This window comes from Salvelinus fontinalis, chromosome 11 (assembly GCF_029448725.1).
Source record: "Salvelinus fontinalis isolate EN_2023a chromosome 11, ASM2944872v1, whole genome shotgun sequence".
Lineage (NCBI taxonomy): Eukaryota > Metazoa > Chordata > Actinopteri > Salmoniformes > Salmonidae > Salvelinus > Salvelinus fontinalis.
This window is the reverse complement of record NC_074675.1, coordinates 18875952-18890711: the sequence shown is the minus strand read 5'-3', so window position 1 is coordinate 18890711 and position 14760 is coordinate 18875952. Positions and strand designations below refer to the sequence as shown.

Sequence of the window (14760 nt, the reverse complement as noted above, 5' to 3'; positions counted from 1 at the left end):
TTAATTTGGAGACACAAATATGCTAATGCGGAACAGCACCCCCTATAGTTCCAAGAGGTTAAAGCTGAAAGAATTGTGAAAGCTCTTGTTCTCTTCCTGTAGTTTGGTAGGTAACTTTTCTCAATACGCTGATCTTCCTGTAGAGAATGAAGTGAAACTAGGCGGCAGGTAGCCTTAGCATTTTAAGAGCGTCGGGCCAGTAACTGAAAGGTCGCTGGTTCGAATCTCCAAACGGACTAGATTAAAAAAATCTGTCTATGTGCCCTTGAGTAAGGCAATTCACCCTAATTGCTCCTGTAAGTACTATTTCTCAATTCCCTTTACCCTAAATATGGCCTCAACACCAGTCATCCGGAACAGAGTTCTGTGATCATGTATGAGTGATGGGAACAGGAAGTGCATTGAAAAGGAGTCAGGTGTGTGTGTGCGTGCCAGAGCAAGACGAGGAAAGACAAGTGCAAGTGAGGAAAAGCTAGATCGAGAGATGCAGTACGAATGAGAGGGAGAGTCAAAGAGAGGAAGCGGAAGAAAAGGGAGTATGAAGACGTTTCCATTCGCAGGGAAGAGTGAGGAAATTATATTAACATTTAAATTGTCCAGCCCCTGCTGGGTGGGAACAGGTTTACTGTAGGAGTAGCTGACTCGTACTCTACATTACAGCAATGGTATTCTGCTGTGCACTAATCAGACAGGGGTAAACTCATTAGGCTGGTTAGTGTCATTGGTTGTTAAGACAAGTTATCACTGCTTTGATGGCTTTATTTCGAGAGAGAGAGAGAGAGATGGAAGGTAATGTGTAGCACAGGGTCATTTATCCTCTGATGAGAGTGGAGTGGTACCATGATGGAGGGTTCATATTACTCGAAATTCCATCTTTCTCACAGGTCGACCGATTAATCGGAATGGCCTATTTCAAGTTTTCATAACAATCGGTAATCCGCATTTTTGGACACCGATCATGGCCGATTACATTGCACTCCACGAGGAGACTGCGTGGCAGGCTGACTACCTGTTATGCGAGTGCAGCAAGGAGCCACGGTAAGGTGCTAGCTAGCATTAAACTTATCTTATAAAAAACAATCAATCTTAACATAATCACTAGTTAACTACACATGGTTGATGATATTACTAGTTTGTCTAGCTTGTCCTGCGTTGCATATAATCGATGTGGTGCCTGTTAATTTATCATTGAGTCATAGCCTACTTCGCCAAACGGGTGATTTAACAAGCGCAGTCGCGAAAAAAGCACTGTCGTTGCACCAATGTGTACCTAACCATAAACATCAACGCCTTTCTTAAAATCAATACACAAGTATATATTTTTAACCTGCATATTTAGTTAATATTGCCTGCTGACATTAATTTCTTTTAACTAGGGAAATTGTGTCACTTCTCTTGCGTTCTGTACAAGCAGTCAGGGTATATGCAGCAGTTTGGGCCGCCTGGCTCGTTCCGAACTGTGAAGACTATTTCTTCCTAACAAAGACAGCCAACTTCGCCAAACGGGGGATGATTTAACAAAAGCGCATTTGCGAAAATAGCATAATCATTGCACGAATGTACCTAACCATAAACATCAATGCCTTTCTTAAAATCAATACACAGAAGTATACATTTTTAAACCTGCATATTTAGTTAAAAGAAATTCATGTTAGATGGCAATATTAAACTAGGGAAATTGTGTCACTTCTCTTGCGTTCATTGCACGCAGAGTCAGGGTATATGCAACAGTTTGGGCCGCCTGGCTCGCCTGGCTCGTTGGGGCGGCAGGTAGCCTAGTGGTTAGAGCGTTGGACTAGTAACCGAAAGGTTGCAAGTTCGAATCCCCGAGCTGACAAGGTAAAAATCTGTCGTTCTGCCCCTGAACAAGGCAGTTAACCCACTGTTCCTAGGCCGTCATTGAAAATAAGAATTTGTTCTTAACAGACTTGCCTGGTTAAATATATATATATCCAATTTGTAAGTCGCTCTGGATAAGAGCGTCTGCTAAATGACTTAAATGTAAATGTTGCGAACTAATTTGCCAGAATTTTACGTAATTATGACATAACATTGAAGGTTGTGCAATGTAACAGGAATATTTATACTTATGGATGTGGACCGTTAGATAAAATACGGAACGGTTCCGTATTTCACTGAATAAACGTTTTATTTTCTAAATTATGAGTTTCCGGATTTGACCATATTATATATTATTTCTGTGTATTATTATGTTATAATTAAGTCTATGATTTGATTTTTAATAGAGCAGTCTGACTGAGCGGTGGTAGGCAGCAGCAGGCTCTTAAGCATTCATTCAAACAGCACTTTCGTGCGTTTGCCAGCAGCTCTTCTCAATGCTTCAAGCATTGCGCTGTTTATGACTTCAAGCCTATCAAATCTCGAGATTAGGCTAGTGTAACCGATGTGAAATGGCTAGCTAGTTAGCGGGGTGCGCGCTAATAGTGTTTCAAACGTCACTCGCTCTGAGACTTGGAGTAGTTGTTCCCCTTGCTCTGCAAGGACCGCGGCTTTTGTGGAGTGATGGGTAACGATGCTTCGAGGGTGGCTGTTGTCGAGGGTGGCTGTTGCTATACTGTTACACTGGCAATACTAAAGTGCCTATAAGAATATCCAATAGTCAAAGGTATATGAAATACAAATGGTATAGAGAGAAATAGTCCTGTAATCCATATAATACCTCAACCTAAAACTTCTTACCTGGGAATATTGAAGACTCATGTTAAAAGGAACCACCAGCTTTCATACGTTCTCATGTTCTGAGCAAGGAACTTAAACGTTAGCTTTTTTACATGGCAAATATTGCACTTTTACTTTCTTCTCCAACACTTTGTTTTTGCATTATTTAATCCAAATTGAACATGTTTCATTATTTATTTGAGGCTAAATTGATTTGATTTGATTGATGTATTATATTAAGGTAAAAGAAGTGTTCATTCAGTATTGTTGTAATTGTCATTATTACAAAGAAATAAATAAATGCATTTTTAAAAATCGGATGATTTAATCGGTATCGGCTTTTTTTGGTCCTCCAATACTCGGTATCGGTATCGGCGTTGAAAAATCATAATCGGTCGACCTCTAGTTTGCATGCGACTAGGTTATTGATAAATGATGAGTCTAATGGCTTTCTCCCTTCCTCGCTCTCTGCCTCTCTCTTTGTCTCTCGCTCTCTCTCTCCCCCTCTCTCCCGTCACACTCCCGACATGCAACAAGGAGATGTCACATCAGTGTGACTTGCCTCTGTAACCCCTATGACCTCCCCTAGAGAGATCTGTCTGTATCATCACCCACAACCACCTCAAGCAGAATGAACAGGTGACCCTTGACCCCAGGAAGTAATTGGTGCATCACTCCTGTCCCCTGTTTGTGTTTGTCACTTCCTGGTTCCTGCCCTTAACCTTGACCTCAAGAAGTCATTGAAGCGTTTAAAGCCTGCTCTGTGGGCGCATTCCAGGCCTGGCTACATTGAAGTTTCCTGCTAGATCACACAACGCCTGGATGAACGCAGCCCCATGCCACCATTGCTTGATGTGGGCATTGTGACTGCAATATACAGTAGTTTGTCTGCAACATGGTCAATGTCATAGAATTAGAATGACCACTTCCAGGGTCGGTCACTTCCTGATTTATATCCCTGACCATTGACACGGGGGTGTGGGGGGTCAGTACATCATCAGCAAATGCATACAGTATAGAAAACTCATGGAACCAACAGCTGCCTGAGAGGAACAAGTACGAGAGAGGGCAGGGAAAGCCTGAGAGGAACAAGTACGAGAGAGGGCAGGGAAAGCCTGAGAGGAACAAGTACGTGAGAGGGCGGGGAAAGCCTGAGAGGAACAAGTACGAGAAAGGGCAGTGAAAGCCTGAGAGGAACAAGTACGTGAGAGGGCAGGGAAAGCCTGAGAGAAACAAGTATGAGAGAGGGCCTGAGAGGAACAAATACGTGAGACGACAGGGAAAGCCTGAGAGGAACAAGTACGTGAGAGGGCAGGGAAAGCCTGAGAGGAACAAGTACGTGAGAGGGCAGGGAAAGCCTGAGAGGAACAAGTACGTGAGAGGGCAGGGAAAGCCTGAGAGGAACAAGTACGTGAGAGGGCAGGGAAAGACAACTCCTTACAGTGGAGTGTGTTTGTTGGTTTATTTGCTCTATTTACTGTTCAAAATGATGGGTTGGGTCCCATTTTGTGTGTGTGTGTGTGTGTGTGTGTGTCAAATAAAATTTTATTGGTCACATATACATGGTTAGCAGATGTTATTGCGAGGTTAGTGAAATTCTTGTGCTTCTAGATCCGACAGTGCAGCAATATCTAACAGGTAATATCAACAATTCCACAAAAAAAAAACATAATACACAAAATCTAGTAAAGGAATGGGATGAGAATATATCAGTATAAGATATATGGATGAGCAGTGACAGAGCGGCTAAGATGCAATAGGTAGTAAATGATAGATAGTGAAGGATACAGTATATACATATGAGATGAACAATGCGAGATATGTAAACATTCTTAAAGTGACTAGTGTTCCATGTATTAAAGTGGCCAGTGATATCAAGTCTGTAGGTAGGTAGCCACGGCTCTGTGGTAGTGATGTCTGTTTAACAATCTGATGGCCTTGAGATAGAAGCTGTTTTTCAATCTCTGTCCCAGCTTTGATGCACCTGTACTGACCTCACCTTCTGGACAGAAGCAGGGTGAACAGAGTGGCTCGGGTGATTGTTGTCCTTGATGATCTTTTTGGCCTTCCTGTGACATCGGGTGTTGTAGGTGTCCTGGAGGGCAGGTAGTTTGCCCCCGGGGATGCGTTGTACAAACCGCACCACCCTCTGGGTGTGGGCGGTGCAGTTGCCGTACCAGGCGGTGATACAGCCCGACAGGATGCTCTCAATTGTGCACCTGTAAAAGTTAGTGAGGGTTTTCGGGGAGACAAGGCACATTTTTTTCAGACTCCTGAGTTTGAAGAGGCGCTGTTGCGCCTTCTTCACCACACTGTTTGCGTGCGTGGACCATTTCAGTTTGTCGGTGATATGTACACCGAGGAACTTAAAACTTTCCACCTTCTCCACTGCTGTCCCTTTGATGTGGATAGGGGGGGTGCTCCCTCTGCTGTTTCCTGAAGTCCACGATCATCTCTTTTATTTTCCCGACACCACACTCTGAGGGCCCTCACCTCCTCAACTGTAGGTGTGTCTCGTCGTTGTTGGTTATCAAGCCTACCACTGTAATGTCGTCTGCAAACTTGATGATTGAGTTGGAGGCGTGCATGGCCACGCAGTCGTGGCTGAACGGAGTACAGGAGAGGGTACTATGGTGTTAAATGCTGAGCTGTAGTCAATGAACAGCATTCTTACATAGGTATTCCTCTTGTCCAGATGGGATAGAGTAGTGTGATGGCGATTGCATCGTGTGTGCGTGCACATGTACTCGCATGCATCTGTGTGTGTGTGTGTGTGTGTGTGTGTGTATGTGTGTGTGTACTGCCTAGCCATCTGTTGGCCTGGCAGAGCTGGTGAGTGTGTGTGTGGTCTGGGACATATGTCAGTCGGCCAGTTCTGAAGGGTTCTACTGGGATAGACTAACGGTTGTGAGTCCAGAACTAGAGGGGTCTGATCTGGGAGGGATGCCTTGCTGCTGACCACCCACTATAGTCATCTGGAGCACTGGGCTGTAGCACAGAATATTCCTCTACACCAGGGGCTGAGAGAGGAGGAGAGAGGAAAGGAGGGATGGTGGAAAGGGAAGAAAAGAGGAGAGGAGGAGTAGACTGACAGGAAACTAGAGGACATTTAGAATGGAAAGGAAAGAGTTGACAAGAGAGTAGAGGACTGCGGAGATGAGTGGTGGAGAGATGGAGAGATTGACAGGGCGGAAGAGCGAGAAGAGATGAACAGATGATAGAGAGGAGGAGGAGGATGGAGGGAGAAAGGTCTGCAAGGTTAAAGCAGCTGTGTCGCCGCCTGACAAATCGTGACAGACGTTGTACAGGCGCCTGCTGCCGTCACCATAGTAACGGAGAAGCAGTTGAGACATTGCTCTCTTCTACAGCAGAGTTAAGACGGACAGGGAGAATAGAACAAAGAAGAAGAGGAGGAGGAGGAGGGTTAGATGACTTAGAGTGGAGGATAGAGAGAAAAGGACAGACGAGGGAGAGAGGGAGAGAGAGAGAGTCCCCTGAAGGGGCTGTGTTGGAATGACATACAGGGAACCAATGACATGGAGAGAGACTATCAACATTCCACCCTCCCCCATCCATTCACTGGTCCACTCCACTGCCTACTGTATGGGATCACACTGCTTAGAGCAGCACGGTTGAATGGGGGAGAGTGTGTGTGCATGTGTTAATTACTGTGTGATCCTATCTATGGCATAATATCTAGCCCCCCAGTCTGTGTGTGTCTGTAGTTGACTAGTGTGTGATCCTATCTATGTTCGCATGCTGTATGTCCCGCGGTGTGATTAGGTGGTCGACAAGAGAATGAGGCGTGGATTGGGCCGGCGGCTTAATTAAGACGCCGCGGCTTTGTAACTGTAATTTAACGAGGGAATCAACGCCATTACCGAGGGCACAGTCATTAGACCAATTAGCTTCTGTTTGTTCTGGTAACTACAAACACAGAGGGATTTTTTCACTCTTATTAAAAAATGAATCGGTTCGACGCAGAGTAGATTTAAAATGAATGAACCGTTTTTAATGATCTACTCAATCGGCGTTGGGCTTCGATATTTCAGAGCATCAGTCAGATATGCTCAGTAACTAAGTGCGACATGTATAATGAATATGTCATTGATCTATTTCCACTGCTGTTTGAAGTGGGCATGCTTACATGCACGTCATGTAGTCAAACACTGGACAGTATGTGTGCTACTGCATACAACATGAAGGCAACAGGCGAAATGATTCAATGTGGGAATTTTAGGCTCTGGTTTTCCTATGGATGTGCTAACCTCTCACACTTTCTCTCCCTCTCTCTCTTTCCCTCGCCCCCCCCCCCCCCCTTTCTCTCTGTCTCTCTGTAGAGGTTGGAGAATAGGGAGGTGTTGCTGGGGGTGTTGTTCCTGGTCTGTCCCTTCATCCCAGCCAGTAACCTCTTCTTCAGAGTGGGCTTCGTGGTGGCAGAGAGGGTCCTCTACATGCCCAGGTGGGTTGTGTGTGTGTGTGTGTGTGTGTGTGTGTGTGTGTGTGTGTGTGTGTGTGTGTGTGCGTGTGCGTGTGTGTGTGTGTGTGTTATTGTAGGTAATGTGTGTGTCGTGTGTGTTTTCCCACCTCTAAACCTCTCTGGGTTAGGATGGTTTTTAATTAGATAGCTGGTGTAATTCTCCTGTGTGCAGTAGTGTGTAGACTTGCTTGGTTGCTCTTACTGCATTTGTGTGTGTTGTAGGGCTGACCCCATTTATTCAGCTGGTCGATTGTTTGCAAAGGCCAGAAACAGTGAGCAGCGGGAGGACCAGGTTTTTTCCCCTTCTGTTTAGGCTATATTGATCTCTGGCTCCCTCTTTTTAGTCATTTGTGTCTTCATTTTTATCCTACATCTACTGTAGTTGATTTATTTAACAATACACTTAAAAAAAAAAAAACAACCAAGAACAGACGACTCTCGGTCGACCAATATATGTCTTTGTTGGGGACGGCCCTAGTGTGTTTATCTATGCGGGAGTTTACAAGAGTGTGTACGAGTGAGTGATCGAACATATGGAGAGCTCATCACGCACGCACGCACGCACGCACGCACGCACGCACGCACACACACACACACACACACACACACACACACACACACACACACACACAAGGTTATTTTCTGCTGTGCTTCACACTTCAGTCAAGGGCCTCTGGTACGTCCTTGCAGTGGATTCCTATGAAGTGCTCTCTCTCCTCTCTCTTTCCTTTACGCTCTCTCGTCCCTCTCTCCTTTACTCTTTCTGCTCTCTCCATCTGTCTGTTCTCTCCTTTACTCTTTCTGCTCTCTCCATCTGTCTGTTCTCTCCTTTACTTTCTGCTCTCTCCATCTGTCTGTTCTCTCCTTTACTTTTTGCTCTCTCCATCTGTCTGTTCTCTCCTTTACTTTCTGCTCTCTCCATCTGTCTGTTCTCTCCTTTACTCTCTCTGCTCTCTCCATCTGTCTGTTCTCTCTCCATCTGTCTGTTCTCTCCTTTACTCTCTCTGCACTCTCCATCTGTCTGTTCTCTCCTTTACTTTCTGCTCTCTCCATCTGTCTGTTCTCTCCTTTACTCTCTCTGCTCTCTCCATCTGTCTGTTCTCTCCTTTACTTTCTGCTCTCTCCATCTGTCTGTTCTCTCCTTTACTCTCTCTGCTCTCTCCACCTGTCTGTTCTCTCCTTTACTTTTTGCTCTCTCCATCTGTCTGTTCTCTCCTTTACTCTCTCTGCTCTCTCCATCTGTCTGTTCTCTCCTTTACTCTCTCTGCTCTCTCCATCTGTCTGTTCTCTCCTTTACTCTCTCTGCTCTCTCCATCTGTCTGTTCTCTCCTTTACTCTCTCTGCTCTCTCCATCTGTCTGTTCTCTCCTTTACTTTCTGCTCTCTCCATCTGTCTGTTCTCTCCTTTACTCTCTCTGCTCTCTCCATCTGTCTGTTCTCTCCTTTACTTTCTGCTCTCTCCATCTGTCTGTTCTCTCTCCATCTGTCTGTTCTCTCTCCATCTGTCTGTTCTCTCTCCATCTGTCTGTTCTCTCCTTTACTCTCTGCTCTCTCCATCTGTCTGTTCTCTCTCCATCTGTGTTCTCTCTCCAACTGTCTGTTCTCTCTCCATCTGTCTGTTCTCTCCTTTACTTTCTGCTCTCTCCATCTGTCTGTTCTCTCCTTTATTCTCTCTGCTCTCTCCAACTGTCTGTTCTCTCCTTTACTCTCTCTGCTCTCTCCATCTGTCTGTTCTCTCTCCATCTGTCTGTTCTCTCCTTTACTCTCTCTGCACTCTCCATCTGTCTGTTCTCTCCTTTACTTTCTGCTCTCTCCATCTGTCTGTTCTCTCCTTTACTCTCTCTGCTCTCTCCATCTGTCTGTTCTCTCCTTTACTTTCTGCTCTCTCCATCTGTCTGTTCTCTCCTTTACTCTCTCTGCTCTCTCCACCTGTCTGTTCTCTCCTTTACTTTTTGCTCTCTCCATCTGTCTGTTCTCTCCTTTACTCTCTCTGCTCTCTCCATCTGTCTGTTCTCTCCTTTACTCTCTCTGCTCTCTCCATCTGTCTGTTCTCTCCTTTACTCTCTCTGCTCTCTCCATCTGTCTGTTCTCTCCTTTACTCTCTCTGCTCTCTCCATCTGTCTGTTCTCTCCTTTACTCTCTCTGCTCTCTCCATCTGTCTGTTCTCTCCTTTACTTTCTGCTCTCTCCATCTGTCTGTTCTCTCTTTTACTCTCTCTGCTCTCTCCATCTGTCTGTTCTCTCCTTTACTTTCTGCTCTCTCCATCTGTCTGTTCTCTCTCCATCTGTCTGTTCTCTCTCCATCTGTCTGTTCTCTCTCCATCTGTCTGTTCTCTCCTTTACTCTCTGCTCTCTCCATCTGTCTGTTCTCTCTCCATCTGTGTTCTCTCTCCAACTGTCTGTTCTCTCTCCATCTGTCTGTTCTCTCTCCATCTGTCTGTTCTCTCTCCATCTGTCTGTTCTCTCCCGCTACCTTGCATCACTCTAAGGACACCTTCCTCCTTCAGTGCTTTCAAGGGCGTCCCAGATAATATGTTTCTATTTATTTTTCCTGGTGCTGATATCTCATAAGAAAATCTAATTATTTTTGTCTGTCAATGCTCTATCTCTCTTCTTCTCTTTCTCTCTCTCGCTTGACTTTCCATTTTCCTGTCTCACGGCCTACCCCCATCTCTTTCTGCTAATCCGGTCCCTGTGTGTGTATGTATGTGTGTGTGTCTGTGTGTGTGTGCGTGTAAGATTACCATGGCCGTAGGGGCCTGGAGCCCTGATCAGGCTCAGATGGGCCCTTGGGGGCCTCTGCCCTTTAAACACACATGCATGCCCGCGCGCACACAGACACACACATTCACTCCTGCAGGTTGAGAGTTTAGAGTGTATAGCCTGGAGGAAGCCGGGAGGGGGGGGGGGGGGGGGGCTGTGTAAAATCCACTCTCTTCATCTTTCTCCACTCACTTAACCTCCTGCATGTATAATGACAGAATAAAGTGTCAACAGATGCTTCTCAAATATGTAAATGATCCCCCTCAAAAGCAGTTCCCATTGCTGTGATAGGAGGAGTAAGGGAATGGACCTCCTCCTGTACTGTGGGGGGGAGTTGATCAAACAGAAAACATGCAACTGGTTTCCAAAATGTATGTGTTGTATCGTCTCAGGCAGGTATATGTACTGTACAGTACAGTATGTGTGTTATTACAGCCTCGGTGTAACTAACCAGCGCAGTGGAATACTTGTCAACGAGGCAGAGGGCATGCTGGGATTGATTTCAAGTGAAGGGAACATGAGACGGTGCTAAAGAGAGACCCCTCACCTCTGCCTCTGCCTGTTACCTAAAACTAGTCCAGACACATGGCTGGGCACAGGGTTTCCACTTCCATCTAAATGTAGTCTTTATTGGACTTGGTTGCTTTAGGGAGGTTTATGCTCATACAATAGGTTTTCTCCTGCTCTATATCCCTGTTTAACCTCCTCCTACCCCCTTCCTTTTCCTATCGCAGCCTAACTCAAATTGTTCTAATTCCCCCCTCCCTCCCTCTCTCCATCCTTCCTAACTATTAATTCTGCTAATCTTTCCTTGCTCGGGTCTGCAGGGGACTTTCACTTATACTCCCTGAGTCATCTGCGTAGCTGAGCGCAGGATTAGTAGTGATTTCCACGCAGACAGGTTCCCCATCCCAGGGTTTAATATCGCCCACTCACAGCTCGACACTCGGCCGCTAAATGAATTCCGCCCCGGCCTGAGGTATCAGAGATGCAAATGCAAAAGGGGATCGAGATTGTGTGTGTGAGACAGAGAGCGATTGCAATTATGTGAGCTAGCGTTTGCGTGCGTGTGACTGTTTGCATGCGAGAGAGAGAGAGATGTGTGATTTGTGATTGCGGCTAGAGAGACAATGTGGATGTGTGTGGGTGTATGAGAATGTATTGGAATCTTGTGTAACAGGACATTTCTACTATCCCTTTCCACTTTGCCGCGCCTGCAGAGAAAAGCTTTGTTTGCTTTTCAAATTAAACATTTGCCAGGTTCTCAGTTAGCATTCTGTGTGTTGTTAATTGATTTTCTCCGATGCTGCGTACCTTCCTTTTGTCTGACTTATCTGACGAACGCGCGAGCAGAACTTTTTAATGAAGCCCCAAGCGTACGAAGGCGTCTCCGGGGAAATGGAGTTTTGCTTCGTGTGTTTTTTGCGAGCTTTCCGCTGCCTGCAATCACACAACCATTTTACTCCACGACAGAGCAAGAGGGGAACGCTGGGACGTTATCATGGCAGGCAAGCTTGGTGTGTGTGTGTTTGTCTGGCAGGGCTATACAACTGACAGAGGCGTGGGCGTTTCAGAGAGAGGACAATTAGCGCAGGGTAATCTCATTCATGATAATGCTGATTCACTCAGTTGACGGTCTGCTGTCTGAGATCAACGTCACAGTGCCTGCCCTCTCTCTCTCTCTCACACACACACACACACACACACACACACACACACACACACACACACACACACACACACACACACACACACACACACACACACACACACACACACACACACACACACACACACCGTGTCATTCTGAGAGACTGCACTTCTCTCATATGTCACATGCTTTGTTTCACACAGGCCTCAAGGCTTATTATGCTTACTCACGCACAATGCACAACACACACACACACAGTACTCAGAGGGGAGTTGTGCAGTGTGTGTGCCTCCATTCAAGCACGTGTGTGTGTGTGTGTCCATATCCCCACTGTGTATTATCAGCCAGACCCCTGTAATGAGGATAGTTTTCTGCTCAGTGAATTCCAGCGTGTGATATCAAGGTCCCCACTTAGGCTGGCATTCATCCCTGTCCACCCACCCAGGACTCTGATTGGGGGGAGGGGAGGGGCGTGCCGTGCGCCAGGGTAAATATTAGCACTGGCTAGGCCGTTAGCTCTGACAGCAGAATGTCTAAAGCAGGACTGATGGTTGCCGGGGCTGTCTGGGTGCTCTCTCGCTCTTTCTTCTCTCTCTGTCTCCCTTTCTCTGTCTGACACACACACTCAGGAGGATACTGTAAATCAGCAGACAGACTTTAAATAGCTGGCTGCTAGCTCTCTCCCATTTATTCTCCCTCGGTTTCAATCACTCTCTTTGGCTCCTCTCTCGCTCTTCTCCTCTGTCTGTCTGTCGCCGTCTCGTTCTGTCACATCCGTACTTTTAACGTCGTATTTTCTGCCTCCTTTCTTTTTTTCAACCTGTTCTCACATTCTGTCTCTCTCTCTCTCTTAAGCTGATTTTCCTCTGTTTTATTTTGTCCTGGTTTTATTTTGTCCACCCACTTTCCTTCCTTCTGTCTGGGTTTGTAGTGGAAACTGCAATGGTGAGGAAGGAATGAGAGACCCCTGTTTGCCCTGTGCTAATACACACACACACACACAGACACACACACACACACACACACACACACAGGGGTGTGAGACAGCATTGGGGTGGAAGATGTGGTTTGTTCAGTCTTAGGTGTGTGTGTTTGGGGAGGTAGGGGATTATAAGGAAGCAGCCATGTTATATTTCCTGCGGAAAAACAGGGTACTGTGGGATTGGAGAGGAGGGATTCTTGGATAGACTTCTAGGACTTCTTGAACTCTGGATAACTGAAAAGCGCGTCATTTTCTTAGGTGTGTGTACATGCACAGTGTTTGTGTGTCCGCTGGCCTGCTTTTCTGTGTGTGTCTGTGTGTGTGCACATTCACTGGTGTGTGCATGTGTACATGCATCATATGTGTGTGGACGTGCTGTTAAAGCCATCAGACTCCACCTAAGGGAGCGGCTCATCACGCTATGTTTAGCTCAAACTGTCAGGACACGGCGACCAGGGACGTCTTAACCATAAACAGGAAGTGTATGAGCGGCCAATGAGAGCTTCCTGTTCTAGCAAGGGGCGTTTTCCTAATGTATCATTTTATTGTGTCGTTTTCTTATCGAATCCTGTCCAGGGAAAACTCTAGAGAAGCACATTGGTCTCAGAGTAGTGAATGTCTTTGAGAGCAGGATGAATAGAAAGTCTTAGTCATGTATGTACTTACTCTGCAGCACTGGACTGGAGATGATTGAGTGGGAGATAATTGAAAGACATCTCTCTTTCCATCCCCCCTCATTTCGGCTCCCCTCCTCTCCTTCCTCTTTCATCTCTCCCTTCCCCCTCTTTACTTTTACAAACTCCCCTCTCTTTCCCTGCCTCCCCTCCTCACTCACACACCTTTCTCTAACTTCTCCCCTTACCCCCCATCCTGTCTCCTTCCCCCACTCCTCTCTACCTCATCTTCACTCCCCTTCTTCTCTCTGACCTTTTATCCCCATCTTTCTTCACTCCCCTCTCCCTCTCCCTCCCCTTTACTCCCTCCTCCTCCAGTATGGGTTACTGTATCCTGGTGGCCCATGGCCTGGGGAGGTTGTGTTCTGTGGTGGGTCGCTGGGGCACCACGGCCCTGACCGTCTCCACGCTGCTGCTCCTCCTGCTCTTCTCCTGGAAGACCGTTCAGCAGAATGACATCTGGCTGTCCCGGGAGGCCCTCTTCAGGTCAGTGGTATGGGGTGTGTGTGTGTGTCAGGCCCTGATTTAATGTAATGGCTTGAGTTATCACCAGTAGCACATTAGAGAGGCTTGCTCTTACCACGCACATTTTCTCTTCCTCTCTCCCACTATTTACCCTTCCTCTCTCCTTCCTTCCACACTCTCTCCTTTCCATGTTGTTTTACAAGCCGGATTAATGGGTGTGAATATAAAGCTGTTTATTAGAACATGGCAAGGTCAGATTACATGCTAATCGCGCACACACACACACACACACACGGATGCACGCCCCCTGACCCCATCTACAGTATATGTCCTCAGCAGACGTTATCTCTCTCCCAGACTAGGCCGCATGCTGTTTATCTGTCCATTCCTCTTTCTGTCTGCCTCGCTAACAGATAAGGACAGGCTACTAAGACACCTCATTTCATCCCTCCCTACCTCCATCCCTCCATCTCTCATTCTGGGATCTAGGCAATTTACTTGTCTAACATCAGCTAGCTTGCGCTGAAGTGAGAGGGTAATATTTGAGGTGTGTCCTTAAAAACAAGCGCAATAGTGACAATTTCATGCAACGCTACAGGGACGTTTTAAGACCCACCAAAAGCAGGTCTTAACAGTAATACAGTTGGATTTGGAGAGCGGAAGGGCAGCCTATCCAGCCATGACACAGTACCTTTTGTGCCGGTGAATCCCGTAGTTAGAAATGATTGGTTTCCCTCCAAAAACCAAGCATAGCATAGCCTACCCTCCTCTTAATGAAGGCTGGTTTAGCAGCATCTCAAAGGTGTGTATTTTTATCCCGGCCATTAGCCAAATAGCCTGTGATTTAAAGGGGTTATAAATGGTCTACTGAGAGTGCTTTGAAATATTTGAGAGGTTTTAGCCCTCGTGCTTTTTATTATTCATAATTCACATACCTGCATAATTCATTGAACTTGTTCGAGTAGGCTATTCATCTCCATTTTCAAAGAGCGGCCCTCGTCCATTGACAAAAGACACGCTCCTTCAAACTATTCGGTCCTATAATGCCATGTCAACGGCAGATTTTTG

At 46.2% G+C, this 14760-nt stretch overlaps 1 protein-coding gene across 1 annotated transcript in view; it reads left to right on the top strand.

Moving 5' to 3' along the window:
- LOC129865227 (protein O-mannosyl-transferase TMTC1-like) overlaps positions 1–14760 on the top strand; it is a 100392-nt gene that overhangs the window by 72349 nt on the left and 13283 nt on the right. Inside the window, exons 8-9 of the mRNA XM_055937829.1 lie at positions 7020–7141; positions 13546–13713. Of these exons, the coding sequence (XP_055793804.1) occupies positions 7020–7141; positions 13546–13713 (290 nt within the window). The remainder of the gene's footprint in view (positions 1–7019; positions 7142–13545; positions 13714–14760) is intronic.